The sequence below is a fragment of the Ursus arctos genome, unplaced genomic scaffold (genome assembly GCF_023065955.2).
Source record: "Ursus arctos isolate Adak ecotype North America unplaced genomic scaffold, UrsArc2.0 scaffold_19, whole genome shotgun sequence".
NCBI classification, from domain to species: Eukaryota; Metazoa; Chordata; class Mammalia; order Carnivora; family Ursidae; genus Ursus; species Ursus arctos.
Genome location: NW_026622863.1, coordinates 52,324,583 through 52,347,240, shown reverse-complemented (window position 1 = coordinate 52,347,240; position 22,658 = coordinate 52,324,583). Strand labels below are relative to the sequence as shown.

At 45.4% G+C, this 22,658-nt stretch overlaps 1 protein-coding gene across 2 annotated transcripts in view; it reads left to right on the top strand.

The window, feature by feature from the left end:
* The window catches only part of LOC113248009 (zinc finger protein 548-like), a 30,508-nt gene extending 8,109 nt beyond the window's left edge, over positions 1 to 22,399 (top strand). Inside the window, exons 1-4 of one of the 2 annotated variants that reach the window (XM_048224099.2) lie at positions 12,282 to 12,511; positions 14,248 to 14,289; positions 17,681 to 17,807; positions 19,430 to 22,399. In XM_048224099.2, the coding sequence (XP_048080056.1) occupies positions 12,497 to 12,511; positions 14,248 to 14,289; positions 17,681 to 17,807; positions 19,430 to 20,982 (1,737 nt within the window). In that variant the 5' untranslated portion in view covers positions 12,282 to 12,496 and the 3' untranslated portion in view covers positions 20,983 to 22,399. Of the gene's footprint in view, positions 1 to 12,281; positions 12,512 to 14,247; positions 14,290 to 17,680; positions 17,808 to 19,429 lie in introns of those variants that run through there. The other variant, XM_057313928.1, reaches the window with a different exon arrangement.
* The last annotated feature ends 259 nt before the right edge of the window (positions 22,400 to 22,658 follow it).

Below are 22,658 nucleotides of genomic sequence, written 5' to 3'. Positions count from 1 at the left end.
TTGATTGAGATTTCCTTAGTTTTGATCAAAATCAATTTTCTGTTCCAGGATCCCTTCTGGGATATCACATTACATTTAGCCCTCATGTCTCCTGAGGCTCCTCATGGTTGTGACAGTTTCCTTGTTTTTAGTAACCTTTACAGTTGTTGTATTTGTTTGTTTGTTTTTAAGATTTATTTATTTTAGAGAGAGAGAGCAGGGGGAGGGGGCAGCTGGAGAAGTAGAGAGACTCTCAAGCAGACTTCCCACTGAGAGTGGAGCCCAGCATGGGGCTGGATCCCACAACCCTGAGACCATGACCTGAGCCAAAGTCAAGAGTCAGATGCTCAACCCACTGAGCCACCCAGGCGCCCCTGACAGTTTTTGTAATAGTGATAAAATATAGATAACATAAAATTTACCCTTTTAACCATTTTTCAGTGTACAATTTAATGGCCTTAAGTACATTGACAATATCATATTACCATCACCACTATTTCTAGAACTTGTTCATCATTCCTAGTAGAAACTCTACCCAGTGAACAATCCCCATTCCTCACCGCATGTCCAGCCTCTGTAATCTATATTATACTTTCCATTTCGGTGAATTTTCTTATTCTAGATACATCATGTAAGTGAAAGCATACAGTATTTGTCCTTTTTTTTTCCATTTCTTTTTTTTTTTTTTTAAGATTTTATTTATTTATTTGACAGAGATAGAGACAGCCAGGGAGAGAGGGAACAAAAGCAGGGGGAGTGGGAGAGGAAGAAGCAGGCTCATAGCAGAGGAGCCTGATGTGGGACTTGATCCCATAACGCCGGGATCATGCCCTGAGCCGAAGGCAGATGCCTAACCGCTGTGCCACCCAGGCCCCCAGTATTTGTCCTTTTGTGCCTGCCTCACGCACATTTGCAAGGTTCATTCATGTTGTAATAATATGTATGAAACTTTCCTTCCTTTCTAAGACTGCATAATATTTCATTGTATATATTTGCAACTTTGTGGTTTTCCAGTCATCTGTTGATAGATAATGTGAATTGTTTCCACCTTTTGGCGATTGCTACAAATACTGCTCTGAGCATTAATGTGCAAATATCTTAGTCCCTGCATTCACCTTTTTTTTTGGGGGGGGGTATATAAAGAATTAGCATTGCTCTGGGAGATAAGAATCATACGGTAATTCAAAATTTTCAGGATCCACTGAAGTGTTAGCACCAAAATTTTAAGCTTAAATATTTTCTTATGTCCAGTGGCCTTACATTATTCTTGGTTTTCTTTTGCTGTGCTTCTCAAACTTTAGCTTCTGTCAGAATCCCATGAACACAGATTGCTGAGTTCCACCCGCAAAGGTTCTCATTGAGTCAGAAATAGGAAGAAGAATTCACTTTTTTTTTTTTTATTTTGAAGATTCTATTTATTCGTCAGAGAGAAAGTGCACAAGCAAGGGGGGTGGCAGGCAGAGGGAGAAGCAGGATCCCTGCTGAGCAAGGAGCCTGATGGAGGACTCGATCCCAGGCTTGAGCCAAGGCAAACACTTAGCCAACTGAGCCACCCAGGCGTCCCTGAGACATCACATTTCTAACAAGTTCCCAGTTGACGTTGTTGTTACTGTGTACAGACCACATTTTGAGGACTGTTGTCTCATCCCATTTTGATAATATTGCACGTATTCTGTATACATTACTCGTTTCCATATATACTATTCCATAGCCCTTTTCATTGCATTGATTCATTCCTTCAGGATTTACAACTAGGAGAGACGTTGGTGTCTTTCTTAGATATAAATCTTTACAAAATAGCAAACCAAAGTCACCATGAAGCAGTTGCATACTGTCTCCCTTGAATTATTTTCCAGTCCAGTTCTTTCTAGATAATTTGCTAGCATGTAATCTTGTATGAGAATATATTTTAGTAAGGCTAAACTAAATATTAAGGGATTCATGTTAAAGCTCAAAAATAGAGCAATTAATTTCCTTATGGACCTGATCCCCTCCCAGGCAGTCAAATCCCTCCCAGTGGACTGGTGAGCTGCCAGGGATTTTGCTTCTTTTTTGCACTTCTTATCTTCATGTGTAGTTTCCCCTGATCTCACCTGTTAATGGGTTCTACTGCAGCAAGTAAGTTCTCTTTTGGACATAAAATAATATATCAGAATTTGTGCTGCTGTGAATAATTATACAAAACTATAAATTGTCTCATGGGACTTGGGGAATTTGATTGGGACTCTCCATTTGGCTATAATGTTATAATAAAAAACACCAACAAAAAAGTTTTAGTACTCCCCAAAATAAGCAAGGCTGCATTATGTATCAGAGCTGTATCATGTATAAACAACAGAAGTACTTTTATGTGTAGACAATGACTGAGCAAAGAGTAGAGTAAGAAAGTGAAGTTTAAGCTAAGTCGCTCAAATTTAAGTTCATCTACATATGAAGTGATTGCTAATAAAACTTAATGAACCATCTGCCTTCTACACAAATGTCCGCCAAGGCGTTGTTCTAGAATTTTCTCTTTTTACTTGAATACTTTTTTTTGTCTTCAAAGTATGTTTTTGCATCATAAAATTTCTTAGAAACGTTTTAAATAATCATTTTTCTAGTGATAAAAATAAATAATATAAAATTTGCTATTTTATTTTTAGGTGGGTTTTTTTTTTTTTTGGTATTTATTTATTTATTTATTTATTTATTTGTCAGAGAGAGAGAGCACAAGCAGGGGGATCAGCAGGCAGAGGGAGAAGCAGACTCCCCGCTGAGCAAGGAGCCCGACGCAGGGCTTGATCCCAGGACCCTGAGATGAGGGCCCCAGCCGAAGGCACTGTTCAACCAACTGAACCACCCAGCTGTCCCTAAAATTTACTATTTTAATCACTTTTAAGTATTTGGTTCTGTTACATATTAGAATTACCCAGAAAAATAGAGCCAAACTGGTGTATGTCTGTACACATGCATATGTATGTAGAGAGATTTATTTTAAAGTATTGGGTGACACCATCATGTTAGCTTAGCAAGTCCAAAATCTTCAGGGTAACCTGGCAGACTGGAGACTCAGGGAAGAATTGCAGGGCAAGCCCAAAGCAGTCAGCAGACAAAATTCCTTGTATTTTGTGTAGGTTACTGCTTTTCTATTAGAGCCTTTGAGTGAATGAAGCCTGCCCTCGTTATGGAGGGTAATCTGCTCTACTCAAAGTGATTTTAGTGTTAATCCAAAAAGCCCTTGAAAGCAGCATCTGGAGTAATGTCTGACCAAATATGTGGACACACAAAATCAATCATCGTATGTGGTCTTTAATACATCACCATCCATCTTCAGAACTTTTTCATCTTCCTCAACTGAACGTATTTTTGTATCATTAAACACGATCTTCCCAACTTCACTCCCCCCGGCCCCTGGAAACCACCATCTGCTTTCTATCTCTACTGTCTATGAATTTGACTAACTCCAGGAACCTCATATAAGAGAAATCATACATTTGCCCTTTTGTGACTTATTTCATTTAGCACAGTAGCTTCATTTTGGACATTTTGACTATGAATATATTGCATAGAAAAAAAGATCTTGAATTAAAGTTTATCACTTCTTCTTTTTCTTGGAGCTATTTTTCTAGACCTGCATCCACTGTGTTTGATCAAAATTCATGGCTCAGTCCCATCATTTTTTTTTAAAGATTTTATTTATTTATTTGGCAGAGAGACAGCCAGCGAGAGAGGGAACACAAGCAGGGGGAGTGGGAGAGGAAGAAGCAGGGTCACAGCGGAGGAGCCTGATGTGGGGCTCGATCCCATTGTTATTCTGAAGTGATCTACTTTTGGGGTGCCTGGGTGGCTCAGTCCCTTAGGCATCTGCCTTCAGCTCAGGTCATGATCTAAGGGTCCTGAGGTCAAGACCCGCCTCAGGCTCTCTGCTCGTCAGGGAGTCTGCTTCTCCCTCTCCCTCTGATCCTTCTCCCCACTTGTGTTCTCTCTGTGTGTTTCAGATAAAGAAATAAATCTTTAAAAAAAAGTAATCTATTTTTTCCTGTTGTCAGCTCGCAAGATTTTCTTTATTCTGTAATAAAGTACTTTATTTTACTGTGACTAGTAATTGGGTTATTCTGTTATAAGTAATTCTGTCTCACTGAATTTTCCTCTTATTCATAGATTTTGTGTTCATGTCTCTTATTTTTTTTAATGTTTTTAGATTTTTAAAGCATCCTCTGATCTGAACTCACAGCCTTTTAATTCAGAGCTAGTTGTATCCATTATGTTATTCATTCCACCTACTCTATTTTTCACATATTTCGTATTTCATAGTTATTTTGAGTTGAAATCCTCATTACTTAATGACTCTACTGTTGTCCTTTCCAGTTTTTAATAAAATTTATATGCATACTTTATAACTACTTTAATCAAACTATTTTAAATGTATACAGTAAATTTTATAATGCTTTTACTTTTCAGGTACCTATGAGGTCATGGTCCTCTAGGGGTATCTGTCCAGCCATATGCTGAGGATGGGATTGAGTGTCACCACGCACTGAAAATAAAACACTCTGGACTGCCTCCAGAGGAGAGCAACAGCTGCACAGGCCTAAACATGGTTTTTACTGAAAATCTTATCAGACAGATTCATCAAAGAGCTTCAAAGCAGGGAAGGCTTAGAACATAGGAGAACTATTACTTTTAAACATTAACTACTAACTCATCCAGAGGGTATGTGCAGTTATTCAGAAAGTACGTGTAGAAAAAGATTGGCTTCAATTACCCCTACCCTCTAGAGTCTTGTAAGGGTCATGAGAGCTTCATCTCAAATACCGTCACGTGCGACAGGTTGAGGCAAAGCTGATGCTGTGGTTTCAGCAAATGCCTTGGACTCGTGCCCGCAGGTTCAAATCATATTTTCTAAAATTAACTCCACAGTTGAGTTCAGGCCTTAGTTTTTGCCCCTTGAGTACGGTTGAAGCTGCAAGAATAAGCCCCTCACGGCCCAGCACTGCTGGTAACAACACCCACTTCTGTCTTCCACTTCCGGACAGAACTTTTTTTTTTCTTTCAGTTTTTGAAAATGTTAATTCCAGTGTAGTCAACACACAGTGTTGTACTAGTTTTGGGTGTACAATATAGCAATCGACAATTCAGGCAGAGCTTTCTCTAAACTTTAACTATTTGGAGACTGATAAATATAAAAGCAAAAATCCTCGAGGAAATGCTAGCAAACCACATTCAGCAGCACCTTTAAACTTTTACACTATGATTAAATTGGATTTATCCCTGGGATACAAGGTTGCCTCAATATGTGCAAAACAGGAAATGTAATACTCCACATTGACAAAGGATAAAAATTATATGATCATCTCAATAAATGCAGAAAGAGCATTTGACAAACATCCTTTTATGGTAAAAAGTTTGTAACAAATTAAGTAGAGGTGGATACCTTCACATGATAAAAGGCATATACGAAAAGTACACAGCTAACATCATACTCAATGTTGAAAAGCCAAAATCTTTTCCTCTAAGATTACGAACAAGGGTGCCCCCTCTTTCCACTTTTATTCAACATAGTACTGAAGTCCTAGCCAAAGCAATTGGGTGAGAAAAAAAATTGAAAGGCATCCAAAATGGAAAAGAAGAAATAATGTCTCGTCTGCAGATGAACTGTACTAGTGTGTGTATATATATTTATATACTTATATGTAGAAAACTTGAACGGCTGTACCAAAACAAACTGTAAAAACTAGTAAATGAATTCAGTAAAGTTGCAGAATACAAAACCAACATACAAAAATCAGTTGCATTTCTACACACTAACAAATTATCTGGAAAAGACATTTAAAAAACGGAGTTTGACAACAGCAACAAAAAGAATAAAATACTTCAGAATAAATGTAACCAAAGAAATGAAAGATCTGAACACTGAAAGCTATAAAACGTTGATGAAAAAATCAAAGATACAAATAAATGGGAAGACATCCTGTGTTCATTGATTGGAAGAATTAATAACATTAAAACGTCCATTCTACCCAAAGTAATCTACAGATTGAACGCAATCCCTATCAAAACTCCAGTGACACTTTTCACAGAAATACGAAAAAAAAAAACCCCTAAAATTTATGTGGGACCGCAAGAGACACTGAACAGCTCGATCTTGAGCAAGGAGAACAAAGCTGGAGGCATCAAACTTCCTGTCTTCAAACTACCCTACAAAGTTATGCTCATGAAACCAATATAGTACTGGCATCAAAACAGACACATAGACCAATGGAACAGAAGAGGGAGCCCAGAAAAAAACCCACACATGTGAAGTCAACTAATCTTTGACAAAGGAATCAGGAATATACAATGGGGGGAAAGATAGTCTCTTCAATAAATGGTGTTGGAAAAACTGGATATCCACGTGCAAAAGAATTAAATTGGACCCATATCTTCCAACATACACAAAATCAACTAAAGATGAATTAAAGACATAAATACAAAAGACCTGAAACAGTAAAGCTAGAAGAAAACATAAAGGGAAACTCCCTGACATTGGTATTGGAAATAATTTTTGATTAACACCAAAGCACAGGAAACAAAAGCAAAGATAAACAGGTGGGACTACATCAAACTAAAAAGTTTGTGCACAGCAAAGTGAGATGGCAAGGAGGTTATGCTATCCACTTTTCGTGTGTATCAAATAGAAAATACCAAAATGCCTGTGTCAATTGATGGTGAGTTTCCTGAAGAGTTGGCATTAGATGATTATACTTCCTTTCAAAGGTATTTGTGTGGTATGCAGTTGTTCACTCAATATTGAAAATGATGAGTAGTCAAGTTCTCAATTCTCTCAGTTTTCCCAGGTGTAGGCTAAGACCAGCTCCTGTGTGCAGAGGGCAGGGAGAGACCAAAGAAAGAGAGAGGCCAGTCCAGATTGGTAGTTGGCTGTTTTAATAAGCAGAGGGAACTTACGAACGAGGCTTGTCTTGGATAGCAGCAAGACAAATGGATCCCTGCACCGCTTGCCAAATCTTAGAAGTTTAGAAAGAGGCCTTAACTGGGTTCAGTCACATACACTGTGCAGGTGTTCTCAACACCACATCATGATCTCAAGGCTATGTCCTTGGAGCAGCCTCTGGGAGTGAGAAAGACAACCGGAACCCACCTTCCAAGGACAGGGGAGGGGGTGAGGAGCCTCGGAGTGCCTGGGGTCTAGTTCGCAGGTTAACTGGCGTTCACATCTTTTTGGTGACGTTTTCCAACAGCTATAAACCAGTATATACTAACAGCTAAACATGAGAAATATTCAGGATTTCCTCTAATAGCAAAGAAAATTATTAAAATAACATTTAATGTTACCTAACTGAAAGTGTATGCCTGTCGATTAATAACTTCTCATTTTCCCCTCCCCCCAGCTTCTGATCACCATCATTCCAGTCTGACTTTATGAATTTGACCATTTAGATTCCCCATCATCTAAGTGGAATCATGCAGTTCTTGTCTTTATACGGTGTCTGGCTTATTTCACTTGGCAAAATCTCCTCGGGGTCTATCGTGTTCTCATGTATTGCAAAATTTCCTCTTTAACGATTGAATAATATTTTATTATTTGTATACATCATATTTGCATCATCCATTCATCTGTTGATAGGCATTTAGTTTGTTTCCACATCTCAGCTCTCATGAGCAGTGCTGCAGTGAACACGGAACTGCTCATATCTCTTCCAGGTCCTGATTTCATTTCTTTTGGGTGCATACCTGGAAGTGGGATTACTGGATCATATGGTAGTTCTATTTTTAGTTTTTTGGGAGAATGTCCATATTGTGTTCCATAGCAGCTCTACCATTTTGCATTCCCACCAACAGTGTGAAAGGGTTCCAGTTTCTCACGTCATTGGCAAGACTTGTTGTATTTTGCTTTTTTGATAATAGTTGTCCTGTCGGGTGTGAGGTGATATCTCATTGTGATTTTGATTTGCATTTCCCTGATGATTAGTGACGACGAGCATTTTCTCATATACCTGTTGGCCATTTTTATGTCTTTGGAGAAATTTCTGTTCTTTGGGTGTTGCGTTTGATAAGTTCTTTTTTTAAAGATTTTATTTATTTATTTATTTGTCAGAGAGAGCCCACAAGCCGGGGGAGTGGCAGGCAGAGGGAGAAGCGGGCTCCCTGCTGAGCAAGGAGCCTGATGCAGGACTCGATCCCAGGACCCTGGGATCATGACCTGAGCCAAGGCAGACACTTCACCAACTGAGCCACCCAGGCATCCCGAGTTTGATAAGTTCTTCGTAGATTTTGGATACTAGCCCTTCATCTGATATGTCATTTGCAAATATCTTCTCCCATTCTGTCAGTTGTCTTTTGTTTTTGTCGACTGTTTCCTTTGCTGTGCAAAAGCTTTTTATCTTGATGAAGTCCCAGTAGTTCATTTTTGCCTTTGTTTCCCTTGCCTTTGGAGATGTGTCTAGCAGGAAGTTGCTGTGGCCAAGGTCACAGAGGTTGCTGCCTGTGTTCTCTTCTAGGATTTGGATGGATTCCTGTCTCACATTTGGGTCTTTCATCCATTTTGAGTCTATTTTTGTGTATGGTGTAAGGAAGTAGTCTGGTTTCATTCTTCTGCATGTGGCTGTCCAATTTTCCCAACACCATTTGTTAAAGAGACTGTCTTTTTTCCATTGGATATTCTTTCCTGCTTTGTCAAAGATTAGTTGACCATAGAGTTGAGGGTCCATTTCTGGGTTCTCTATTCTGTTCCATTGATCGGTGTCTGTTTTTGTGCCAGTACCATACTGTCTTGATGATGACAGCTTTGTAATAGAGCTTGAAGTCCGAAATTGTGACGCCACCCGCTTTGGTTTTCTCTTTCAAGACTCCTTTGGCTATTCGGGGTCTCTTCTGCTTCCATACAAATTTGGGATGATTTGTTCCACCTCTGTGAAAAAAGTTGATGGTATTTTGATAGGGATTGCATTGAATGTATAGATTGCTCTAGGTAGCATAGACATCTTTTTTTATGATTTTATTTATTCATTTAACAGAGAGAGAGGCAGCGAGAGAGGCAACAGAAGCAGGGGGAGTGGGAGAGGGAGAAGCAGGCTTCCCGCTGAGCAGGGAGCACGGGAAGGGGCTCAGTCCCAGAACGCTGGGATCATGACCCTAGCTGAAGGCAGACGCCCAACAACTGAGCCACCCAGGCGCCCCATAGGTAGCATAGACATCTTAACAATATTTGTTCTTCCGATCCATGAGCATGGAACGTTTTTCCATTTCTTTGTGTCTTCCTCAATTTATTTCATGAGTAGTCTACAGTTTTCTGAGTACGGATTTGCCTCTTTGGTTAGGTTTATTCCTCGGTATCTTATGGTTTTGGGTGCAATTGTAAATGGGATCGACTCCTTAATTTCTCTTTCTTCTGTCCCATTTTTGGTGTATAGGAATGCAACTGGTTTCTGTGCATTGATTTTATATCCTGCCACTTTGCTGAATGCCTGTATGAGTCCTAGCATTTTTGGGGTGTAATCTCTTGGGTTTTCTACATAGAGTATCATGTCACCTGCATGACTTTTCTGTAATATATCGTAAAAAGCTGTAATACAGGATATTTAGGGTGTCCTGACAAAGTTAATGTAAGAATCAGGACCAAATTGTTAAACACAGAAAGCGTGTCCTTGAATTGTGACAGACTCTTGATTTGTAAAAGTGACTGAGTGCAACATGGAGAGGTCAGTGCCGTTGAAACAACAGTTTCCTGTGTTATGACTGGTAAATTAACATTTGCTAAGTACCGCACAGGATGCTGGATGGTGGGTCAGGTTGTGGTTCAATGACAGAGCACCAAGAGAAATTGAAATAGAGAAGTTTATACTCACAGGTCCTGGAGGAAGTACATGGCACACTTCCAGAGGCCACACAGGGACATCAAGGCAAAGTGCAGGCAGAAAGAAAAACATTATCTGGGGCACATGCCTTTACGAAGGTCCCAGTTAAGGCCAGACTGGTCAATTCTTTTTTTTTTTTTTTTTTTAACGTAGGCTCCATGGTGGGTGTGGAGCCTAACATGGAGTTTGAACTCATGACCCTGAGATCAAGACCCGAGCTGAGATCAAGAGTCAGAGGCTTAACTGACTGAGTCACCCAGGAGGCCCTAATTGTTCAGTTAAAACCAAGAAGAGCTGGGTTTTGGTAAGCTCCAAGGAGGTTTTATCTAAGGGTGAACATAAGGCATACAGGTGCTGCAAGGCTGGGGATTGGGAAGGGTCTTTGGAAGTCCTATCAGAAACCTACATTTGCCTGCGGTCCTTTGGGCTGTTATGTAGGGCATGTGCTTCCATGAGGGGGTGAGCATCAGTGTAAGGTCCCCTACAGACAGTTTGGCCAAATAAAATGGATGCTGAGACAGTGACACAATGAAGTAACTTAGCTAAATTCTCAACACCCTGGAAACAAGAGAAACAGCACACCCCACGGAGGTCCACATGAAACCATGTGACATGCAGGAAGGAGGAGCGGGAGGAGGAACTGAGAGTATGCCTTCAACACTAAAGTGTCAGGGTCTACCCAGGTGGAGACATGTCCTATTGGGCAGGAACCAAAAACACAGATTCGGGTTTGTTCTTGAGGTGTTTATAACAGGAGTTTTGCACATCCATGAAGCTGACTTGGAAGAGAGAAGTATACATCTTTGACTATTAGTCTGACTTCAGATAAATGAATGCTAAATAGACAACTACAGAAAACACAGAACAATCCTGTATACAGAGAGCAGCTGGTAACCCTATCCCCAGTGTGTCCTGTACACCCAGGCGTCACATGTGGTTTTCTTTCTTTCTTTCTTCCTCTTTCTTTCTTTCTTTCTTTCTTTCTTTCTTTCTTTCTTTCTTTCTTTCTTCTTTCTTTTTTAACGTGTTACAGGTATGATTCCCTAGAAGTATTTCTGCTCATCTCTCTAAATAAGTGATTATGGGGCGCCTGGGTAGCTCAGTCAGTTAAGCATCTGACTCTTGATTTCGGCTCAGGTCTTGATCTCAGCGTCCTGCGATCAAGCCCCACATCAGGCTTCGTTTTCAGCGCGGAATCTGCTTGTCCCTCTGTCTCCGCTCCTTCCTGTTCTCTCTTGCTCTTTCTCTTGCTAAAATAAATAAATAAATACGTCTTGAAAAAATAAAAATATAAATAACTGATCACTTTAGTAATTTCCATTTCACAATTGTTTTTCTCAGATCATTTTGACTCCCTGTGATGACACTATTACTAGAATTTCAGTAAAACGATAAATCTCTTCCCAACGAGGAGATGAGATAGTGGATTCCTCACCTTTGTCTCAAGAACAGGATGCTCCCTTTTTACAGATGCCCCAACTGTGAAAGGAGCACACACCATCCTAGCAGGAGATGGCATGTGTTAAGTCACTATTGTTTTCAGATAGATTTCAGATTCTTAAAGGAATTGACAAATACCTCAGGTATGGAGTAGTAGTATTACTACTCACTGGGTTCAAACACAATCACTGACTGACTATTCGGGCAGCAAAGATGTTTTTCTGGGAATCAGAGACGTAGCTTCACCCTTTCTACCTATTTCGGTGCCCCATCATTCCTCCCCCATCTTCCCCTCCATGGCTCTGTCTGAAGCCTTTTCTTTCTTGTCCGGGCCAAATGTACTGCTATCTATCTATCTATCTATCTATCTATCTATTTATTTATAAATAAAATTTTATTTATTTGCCAAAGAGAGAGACAGCCAGAGAGAGAGGGAGCACAAGCAGGGGGAGAGGGAGAGGAAGAAGCAGGCTCCAAGCGGAGCAGGTAGCTGGATGCGGGGCTTGATCCCAGGACCCCGGGATCACGCCCTGAGCTGAAGGGAGATGCCCACCGATTGAGCCACCCAGGCGCCCCTGTACTGCTCTTTAAAACGAACTTCAGAGATTCGGTCTGTATTTGAAAAACGACAAGGTCGTTGACAGCTATGAGTGGACGTGGAGTCGTGATATGGTGTGTCCCTTTGGATGTGTAGCCTTTGGGAACTTACGTGCTTCTTAGCGTATTAAGTAACAGGTCCCTAACCTTTCTGTGACTTCCAATACTGCGCTCCAAGAAATCTGGGTGTGTCCCCTTTAAGAGCAGGCGAGACCCCGCCCCACCGTCGGAGCCGCGGGACTCCATTTCCCAGAGCCCCTGACCAGGCCTGTAGTCCTTAATCCTCTACGTAAGGAGGCGGGGCCGGTGTCGCAGAGGGGGAAGGTGGAGGCGGTAGCGGGAACTACGATACCCGTAGGTCTGCGGTGCGCGGTGGCGGCGACCGAGCCAATGAAGCCTTGAGAGAGTGACGCTCGCATGCGTGCGCATCGTGAGGGGGCGGGACTTCCGGCGTTCGTTCTCGTTGTCAGTTTGGTTGCTCTCGGGTTCGAAGGCGTTTGGCCGGTGCGGAGGTGACGGGGCAGGAGAACGCGGGGAGAAGCGTCGTCCGCACAGCAGAGGCTGCTGCGTGGCGCCCTCGTCCCCGCCCGGTCGCCCGCCGCTCCACGCCCCGCTCTTCCCACTGGTCGTTGGCGGAGGCCGCACCGATGAAGCCGGCTCAGGTGGGCGCTGCGACCCCCGGACCCTCAGCCGCCCTCCCCCAGTCCCGAGCCCTGCACCCGCGATGGGCGGGCGCCCGCTCAGTTCCTTACAGCCGGGCCGGCGGGGCGGGAGCGGAGTGCGCCCCGGCGTGGAGTCCTGGATCCACCCGTGCGGTGGGGCGTGGCGGGGGGGTGTCCCGGCAGGTGCTCCTGAGTCGGCACCGGGGGCGGGGGGACCGGGACTCCTGTGTGTGCGGGGAACAGAGGGCGAGGCGGAGTGTCGCCTGCAGCGGCGGCGTGGGCAGCCGGGGTCCGCGGAAGGTCGCAAGAGGGCGGGGATGGGAGGGACATGCCCAGAGTCAGAAGTTTAAGGTAGGGGAGAGCAGGACGGGGAATGGAGGCGGGGAGACTGCTCAGGAGACCCCGCAGCCCCCCCGCCCCGGGGGAGTTCTGGTGGTGGCTGGCCCGGGGCGGTGTTGTTAGAGGGAGATGCGAGGAGATTCTGCGGAGAGTTCCAGAGCAGAGCCGACAGGATTTCCTGCTGCATCCCATCCACACGTGAGCAAAGTAGGGAGTGAAGGGCCATGCCAAGGTTTCTTTGCCTGAACGTCTGAAAGGATGAAGGGGGGGAAGCGAGCCCAGGAAGCAGGTATCGGGAAGATGATGAGTTTGATTTTGGACATGTTGATGCTGAGATATCTTAGGATGGAGACATGATAGGAGTATGTGAAGGTAAAGGTCTGGAGGTCGGGGAAGGGGGCTGGGCTGTCAAAGGTGTGGAGGGTGTGGACTGCACCAGTGCGTTGCCTGAGGACCAGATCAAGGAGGGAGGCTTAAAATGATTTTAGATGGTGAGGAGGCAAAGGCTGAGAGTTCGTGGGCAGGGTATGGGACGCAGGTGTTGGCATCCCTGATGCTTCCTTCAAAAAAGAGCAGATTTGCTGTAGGAGAAATATTTCGCCTGTGTCTTTAGGAAGAGAGGTATTGGTGGGGTGAGGAGTCTCCCTTCGTTGGAGCCGGTGTTATGTGCTGGTGTTGACTGTCCACTTGCAGCGCAGCTGACTCTCAGGGCCGCTCCCAGTGGAACAAGGGAAAGGTCAGCCAGGCTGATGGAGCCTCACAGTCCCAAACAGGGGACTGCTTCCTCACCCCTACCCCTCAGGCGAGAGGGGTGAGCTGCCGTCCAGTTGAGGGCCTCCAACAAGCTCCCTTTTGAGGATTATGTAACAGGCAGGTCTTGTTGCTATATGGACTAGTCGCTTGTCTGCCTGTTTAGCCTTTTCCTACAACTCATTAACTTAAGAATGTATAACAAACTTATTGGCTTAAGTACTCATTAATCAGTATTCTTTTAAATACGTACAGAGGTAGACAATTACAAATTAATCTCTCCAACAAATTAAATTTATGCAAACACTTCATAATTGATTTGACATTAATTTACCTGTGTTTGTTTACAGTGTCAAGTTTTATGTATGATATCTTACGAAATTTTAAAAAGTGGTAAAAATAAAGACCTCAAATTTCAAAACCCTTCTACTTCATTTGCACTGAAAATATATACAAAACTGTTGATCCTATGGACAGTAACAGCTGTCATCAGCTGATAAGACACGGCACTGTTTTCTGGAGGAGCTGAACCTAGACCATCAGGCTGAGATCAGTTTGCTCCAGGGCAGGGCAGGGGTGGTGGTCCAGCTCAGTTCATAAGATCCTTCCATGGTTACCCATTTCTCATGGTCTCCTTCTTCCCCTAGGGTCCCACGGAGGTGGCAGAAATGCTTATGGACACTGTGCAGGTGAGTGGACGGTGTCCTACCTTTCAACCATCCCAGTTGTCACCCAGATGTTTTTGGCACCCCGATATATACACTGTCAGGGAGTGGTAGTGTCCTGAGACTTGTCCATCTCACTCTCTTAAGTTTGAAGACTTGTGTGCTTTCCCCAGTCCCTAGATCCTGTATTTAGATTATAAATAGAACAGTTCTCGTTTCTAATGACTGATGTAAGATGTGGCAGGGAATCCTGGCCACAGGATTCAGAATGTTCACCTGCTTGGAGGTGAGACTTTGCTGGGGTATTCAGGAAACTGCAGGTCTCTTTTATAGCTGGTTAGAATGGGGAGCCAGGTTGGGGTTGGGTAAGGGTGTGCAGTTGTCACACCCTGAGTGACAGCCTGGGGCTCTGGACCTCTAATCAGAGGTTGGTGGGAGGTAGGGAAGGTTTGAAACAGAACAGGAAGGCGCTATGACCGAGATTTTAACAGGCTGCCTTTCGCTGCGGAGTAGAAGACGGACAGGGGGTGTCAGTGAACTGCTTGCCACAGTCCAGGTGAGAGTTGTGGCGGCGGCTACACAGGAGCGCTGGCTGCCGAGGTAGACGGGATGTTGGTTTCTGGATGTGTTTTCAACTAGAGCTGCTCATATTTTAGGATGTGGAGACTCGGAGATGAGGAGGTGGGATAGAGGGAAGAGTTGGGGATGCCCCCAGGTTTTTGGCCTTGTTAGGAAGGATGGATGCTTGAACTAAAATGGAGGAAGTCAGTGGTATGAGGCATTTGCAGGTGGAATATGAAGTCAGTTTTGTCTATGTCACAAATGCACCAGAGATTCCAAGGAGAGGCGTCACATAGGCACCTTTTTTTTCTTTTTTTTTTTTTTACGATTTTGTTTGTTTTGGAGAGAGCCAGCATGAGTGGGGGCGGGGGGCAGAGGGCGAGGGAGAAGCAGACTCCCCACTGAGCAGGGAGCCCGACGCAGGGCTTGATCCCAGGACCCCGAGATCATAACCTGAGCTGAAGGCAGACGCCTCACTGACTGAGCCAGCCAGGCGCCCCTCAAGCAGGCACTTTAACACAGAGCCCTGGAGTTCTGGGGATGGATTCAAGCTGGAGACAGCATGCTGGGGTGTGGGCTAGGATGAAGCAATGGGTCAGATTTAGGAGGCAGCATTTCTAGGTTATGGTGGCAATGCCATTAGAGGAGCAGGAGTGGGAATGAAGGGCCTGAGTACTGGGTTTTTTGCTTGCTTGCTTGCTTGCTTGCTTGCTTCATTTTTAAGGATTTTATTTATTTGAGAGAGACTAAGAGGTCACGAGGGGGGGGAAGGGTAGAGGGAGAAGCAAACTCCCCGCTGAGCAGAGAGCCTGATGCGGGACTCAGTCCTAGAACTCTGGGATCATGACCTGAGCCGAAGGCAGACACTTAACTGACTGAGCCACCCAGGCCCCCCTGCTTTATTTATTTTAGAGAGAGAGAGGGCGTGCGTGCCAGTGGGGGCAGGGGCAGAGGGAGCGAGAGAATCCCAAACTCTGCCTCTGAGTGCAGAGCCCGACACGGGGATTGATCCCATGACCCATGAGATTGTGACCTGAGCTGAAACCAAGAGTCAGATGCTTAACTGACTGAGCTACCCAGGCTCCCCAAGTACTGGGTTTCTTGATTGGGCACCTGGGTGGTGGGGGAGGCATCACAAAGCTGAGGTAGCCGAGTGTCTGTGTGTGTGTGTGTGTGTGTGTGTGTGTGTGTGTGTGTGTGTCAGAAAGAGAGGGAGAGAGAAACACGGGGAGAGAGAAAGGGAGACAGTGGGTATAGGAGTGAGAAAGGCTTCTGGGGCGCCTGGGTGGCACAGCGGTTAAGCGTCTGCCTTCGGCTCAGGGCGTGATCCCGGCGTTATGGGATCGAGCCCCACATCAGGCTCCTCCGCTATAAGCCTGCTTCCTCTCCCACTCCCCCTGCTTGTGTTCCCTCTCTCGCTCGCTGTCTCTCTCTCTCTCTGTCGAATAAATAAATAAAATCTTAAAAAAAAAAAAAAAAAAAAAGGAGTGAGAAAGGCTTCTGAGACCAGAGTGCACATGAGACAGATGTTGGGGGGAACCTGGTCAGCCTGAAGTGTTGTTAGACCTCATGTGGGGTGGGAGTGTGGGTGGGGAGTACGGGTACCTGGGCTTCAAATGAGGAGAGAGGAAGGTTCTGACTGCTTATGGGACAGTTGGTGTGATACAGAAAGGAGAAAGGGCTGAGAGTGTGTGATGTCCTCACAAAGGCAGGTCGCTGAGGATGAAGCAAGAAGCCAGGCCTGGTAGGGAGACCTTCAAAGCTGGACTTGGGGCTGGAGCTGGCGCTAAGGGCCTTGGGGACTTCCAGTGTTCAGGGACGGGGTCGGGGCTGAATTGGATCCTGGATGTATTTGCCTGTTAGGACATGAAGGAAATGCCAGGGGTGTGGGCTGGGGGTGTCACTGTGGAGGAGTCAGAGTCGTGAGGAGGGTGAGTCCAATGACCAACAGGCAGGTGAGGCGGAGTGTGAATGGTTGCGTTTGGGTGCTTAAGGGAGAGGGACACGTCCGAGTTTGACTTGAGAGTCTGAGTCTTACCTCTCAGACAGGACCTGGGGGACCCCAGGGAAACTGGCTGGCAGGAGGGGGGAGAGCCCTGCATTGCCAGGCCCACAACCTAGATGGTGTTCTTCTGCCCCTTCGCTCCTCATGTCTTATGCTGTGTTTTGGACACAGTGATCAGTGGGAGTGAGGCCCGAGCAGGCACCGGTGCCACCGGCAGCTGGTGGCTCTTCCACGTTGGGAAGTCAGGGAGGAGTTCGAGCAGGGATGGATGTGTGTGGGAAGGACCGAAGGGCCTGGAAGAGAAGTGTATCAGATACTTGCACCCACAGGATTTTAATTTATGGAGGTGGGTGAGTGATGACATGGAGAGACCAATGACACTCAAAGAAGGTTTTTGTTCTATTTCTCGAGGGGGCCAGAGCACACCATGTAACACAGGGCCACACGGGGAAGCGCCAGATTTGGTTAGGAGGCATAAACACCAGCAGAGGGGCTCCTCCGGTCGGAGCCTTTACTGAACTTTCTAGGAGAAATGTCGGAAGGGGTAGGGTGAAAAGCTAAGTGATGGCTATTTCCCATAATTTTCGTGTACCTGGGGTGGAAGGGATGTCCCTGGTTGTCTGGTACCTGGCCCCGGTTGATTTAGGGCAGGGACACTGTTGACTCGGTGTGTGAGTTAGTGAAGGAGGTGGTTCTGTGTGGATTCCGGATTGCGAGGGAGGTACAGAAACACATTTGGCTGTTCGTTTAGTCCTCTAAATAATGGTTGGCAAATAGCTAAATACAGAGTCCACGAGACACAGTTAACACAAGAAGCTACTCATGAACCAAATGTTCCAATTTTGGCAGAGCCATGTGGTCTTTGAGGACGTGGCCATATATTTCTCCCAGGAAGAGTGGGGCCTCCTTGATGAAGCTCAGCGATTTCTGTACCATGCCGTGATGCTGGAGAACTTTGCGCTTCTGTCCTCCCTGGGTAAGGCCCGCACACCCACCCCGTGTCCTGCGCTGGGCTCTGTTCTTCCCCTTTGGTCCAGGGGCAGCTCTCTCCTTTCCACAACAAGGCCATGGGTACTGCTTCCTTTCCTGGTTTCCCGGCGTGCGTGTTACTGGTGCCAGGACTGGGCCGTGTGCACCCTCTCTCCCCACACAGTCACATCCTTGCTGCTCTGAGCACTTGGAAGATCAGGTTCAGAGGTCAGAGGGATTGAAGTTTGTCTGGGAGATCCCTCAGACCTGCCTTGTCCCTGGTTGGGTCACTTAGTCCAGATGCGTGGAACCGTGGTGCCCCAGGCTTTCCCCCTTCCTCTTGCTGACATTTCTTGGGTCCTGCTGGTGCCAGGAATTCAGGCACCAACCTAATTACTAATTTTGAGGAACTGAATTGTTTCTACAGTCTCTCCTGTAAAGTTCTTGTAATTTTAAGATGTTGGATATCCTGTGTCAGGTTACTCTGGGCACACGCTGGCCACGCCTTTTCCTTCCTTTTGTCTAGGACTGGCCTGTCTCAGGTGCCACATCAGTGCTCACCTCGAGCAGTGGGGAGGACCCCGGGCACCTAGTAGGTGGACCTTACTGTGCCAGTGGCAAGAGACACTCAGAAGTACACGGCCCTGGTGCGAGGGAGTGGGGGAAGGGGGTGTGTCAGAGCTGGGAACCTGTCCTTTGTCCACCATTGTTTGGTGCTCGGGCCAGGGGCCACACCTCATTTCTACCTTTTCTCCTCCATTTTCATATGCACCCTGAATTCTAATCCCCTTTCCGCCACAGTCCAGCACCTGTTGGCCTTCACCCCTGATTCTGTGTCACTGCTCCCTTTTCAGGGCTCGCCAGCATTTGAGCTAGACTTAGGGTATTGCGAGGTCTGCAGGTGTCCTTACGTAGTTCTTGAGTTGCAGCATCTCCATGTGCTGAGGTATTTCTAGGTCTGTTTAGTTTTCTGCACCGTGCTCACCGGTCACCAGCAGCCATAGCCCTTTGCACAGGAGTGACGTGAAACCCCTGCCTCTCCTCCCTGCACAGCACCTGCTACGTTCTAAGTGTTTGTGCCCCACCACCAACTCCTGTGTCGCAAACCTCAGGCCCCGGTGATGGTGCTGGGAGATGGCACCTTTGCGGGGGGCTTAGGTCATGAGGGTAGAGCTCTCATGAATGGGATTAGTGCCCTTGTAAAGGAGACCCCACAAAGTCCCTTAGCCCCTTCCGCTGTGTGAGGACACAGTGAGATGTTGGCAGCCCAGAAGAGGGCCCTCACCCACCAATGCTGGCACCCTTATCTCGGAATTCCAGCCTCCAGGACTGCAAGAAATAAATTTCTGTCATTTATAAGCCACCGAGTCTGTGGTGTTTTGTTGTGGCAACCCAGATGGACTAAGACAGGACCCCTCCCTCGTGGTCTTCCCCAGAGTCAGGGCTCTCCCATCCTGGGAGCTTGCCAGGCTGAGCTCTGCAGAGCACACCTTCCTTTCACTGTCTTAAGTCCCCCTCGCCCATCAGCAGTCCCACGTCCTCGTCCATGGGTCTGACACACGTTCCCGATGGGGCCGCCTCCTCCCGACGAAGTCAGCAGGCACTTTACCGGCATTTCTCTGCTTACAGGTTGCTGGCATGGAGCCCAGGACGAGCAGGCCCTTTCAGAGCAAGGTGTTTCTGTAGGAGGGTCACAGGTCAGGACTCCAAAGCCAGCCCCATCCATCCAGAAGTCCCAGCCCTGGGAGACGTGTGGCCTAGTCTGGAAAGACATTTTGCATTCGGCTGAGCATGATGGAATGTCCCCTGACCAAGAGCTATCCATTTGTGGGGCAAACCTGTACCAGCAACAAAAGGAGCAGATTGGAGACAGATCTTTCAGAAGGGATGAGGGGAGTCCTTCCTTTGCAATGAACAACAGTATTCACATGGCAGAGAGTAGCTTCACGTGCAGCAGAAGTGGGAAGGACTTCCCGGCCAGCGCAGGCCTTCTCCAGGACCCGTTGAAACCACCCAGGGACACTGAGCATGGGGAGGCCTTTGCACCTGGACAAAATGATTACAAGTGCACTCAGTGTGGGGAGGCCTTCAGCCAAAAACAGGGACTTGTTGAGCACCAGAAAATCCACAGTGGAGTAAGACCTTATGAATGCAGCAAATGTGGGATGGCCTTTATTAGAAAGTTTCACCTTGTTCAGCACCAGAAAATTCACACTGGAGAAAGGCCTTTTAAGTGCAATGAATGTGGGAAGTTCTTTAGGTACAACTCTACACTCATTAGTCACCAGAGAGTTCACACTGGATTAAGCCCTTATGAGTGTAGCAAATGTGGGGAGTTCTTTAAGTACAATGCCAACTTCATGAAACATCAGAGAATCCACAACGGAGAAAGGCCTTACGAATGCAGAGAATGTGGGAAATTCTTTAGGTACAACTATCGACTGATACGACACGAGCGAGTTCATACAGGAGAAAGGCCTTATGAATGCAGCGAATGTGGGAAATTTTTCAGGTACAGCTCCACATTCATTAGACATCAGAGAGTTCACACTGCAGAAAAGCCTTACGAGTGCAGTGAATGTGGAAAGTTCTTTAGGTACAATTCCACACTCATGAAACATCAGAGAGTTCACACTGGTGAAAGGCCTTATGAGTGCAGTGAATGTGGGAAATTCTTTCGGTACACCTCTACGCTCATTAGACATCAAAGAGTTCACACTGGAGAAAGGCCTTATGAGTGCAGCTTATGTGGGGAATTCTTTAGGTACAAGTCCAAGCTCATCAAGCATTGGCAGAATCACACTGGAGAGAGGCCTTATGAGTGCAGCGAGTGTGGGAAAGCCTTTAGGTACCACTGCAGACTCATTAGACATAAAAGAGTTCACACCGGAGAAAGGCCTTATGAGTGCAGTGTCTGTGGGAAATTCTTTCGGTATAACTCCAACCTTATTAAACATTGGCGAAATCACACTGGAGAGAGGCCTTACGAGTGCAGCGAGTGTGGGAAAGCCTTTAGCCACAAACATATACTTGTTGAGCATCAGAAAATCCACACTGGAGAAAGGCCCTATGAGTGCAGCAAATGTCAGAAGGCCTTCATTCGAAAGTCCCACCTCGTTCATCACCAGAAAATCCACAGTGAAAACAGGTCTGTGAGCACCGTAAATGTGGGAAAATCGTGAAATACGGCTCCAAGCCATTGGCCAGAGAATGACACTGGCAAAGAAACTTTGAGTGCAGCAAATGTGGTGAAGCCGTTAGGTACCGCTCTGGACTCATTACACTGGAGCAGCACCTTACGAGCACAGCGAACGTGCGCAGTTGTTCTTGTACAGCTCGCCATTCATTAGACAGCCGGAGGTCACTGGGGAAGGCCTTCCGAGTGCAGTCAGTGTGCGGTCTTAGGTGAACTCCAGCCCCATTACACATCAGAGAGTTCACGATGGAAAAAGACCTTATTTGTGCAACAGATACGGGCATTTGTTCATCTTAAACACCAGCCTTGTTCAGCACCAAAACGTTCACACCACGCCAGAGAGTATTGCAGAGGGGGAGAGACTTAGCCAAATATCTGCTCTTATTTGTCGCTGGGAGCTGCCGTAATCTAGTTCTTTATTTTACCTTTATGTTGTGGCGAAGTACATGTAGCAGTCTACCCTGTCTTTGAATTGTACAGTTTAGTAGTTTAAAAAATTCACATATTTATGCAACTAATTTCCAGAATTCCTTTCATCTGGCAAAACTGAAACGAAACCCACGAAAGAGAGTTCTGCCTCTCTGCCCCCTCCCTACCACACCTGGCGACTACGGTTTTATACCCCGTCTCTATGAATTTGACTACTCTGGGTACTGTATGTGAGTGGAACCGTACAGTATTTGTCTTTTTGTGACTGGCTTGTTTTGCTTCGCATGATTTCTCCATTTGTCAGCATTTCCTTCTCTGAGCGTTTCCTTCTGTTCTGAGAAGGAATCAGAGTTGACATACCTAAGATATAGGGAAGGGTGTTGATGGAATCAATGCAGCTTTGCCAGATGTTATATTATTTCTAGGGAAGAGGAGATCCGGATTTTATATGGAATCTTTATTTCTTAACAGCTTTATTGAGGTATTGACATAAACTGCATTTATTAAAAATGTAAAATATATTTTCGTATATGTGCACAATGGGAGCATCACCAGAGTCGTGATAATGAATAATCCACAGGCCCTGTAGTTTCCCTTAGCCCCTTTTCATGTTCTGTCTCTCCAAGCTTTACCCAACTTGCCATCCCCAGGTGGACACTCTAGTTTGCATTTTCTAGAATTTTATATAAAGGGAATCCTACAGTTACTCTTGTAAGCTGTTTTCACTAAATGCATATATGTATTTTTAGTATCATCCATGTCGTGTATGCAAAAGCATGGAATCAAGTAACAAGCAGGGCTCCGGGTTATGTTTTAGAGCTGCATTGTCTGTCAGCAACAACGGTGCTAGTCACCGAGTGAAAGTTGTTTAGAGTGGGAAAGTGAAGTTTAAATAAAGTAAATTTAAGTTTGGTTTCGTATGAATTCATTATCAATAAAAGATTTTGAACCATCTGAACCACCTTTCTAGAAAATTCGTGTTTGACCTCTTTTTTAATAGTAGTGTTTTTAAGCTGTCTTTGTATCATAAAAATTCTTAGGACGTTTTTTAAAAATATTTTTTATTGTGTAAAATACACAAAGTTTACTATCTTGTTATTTTTAAGTGTTCGGTTTTGTGTTCTATTAGGTTCTCCAGAGAAACAACCGTCAGGGTGTGTGTGTAGAGGGAGGGGGGGATATGTGTTCTAAAGAATTAGCTAAAGCCTCTGTGATGGCCTGACCAGTGGAAAA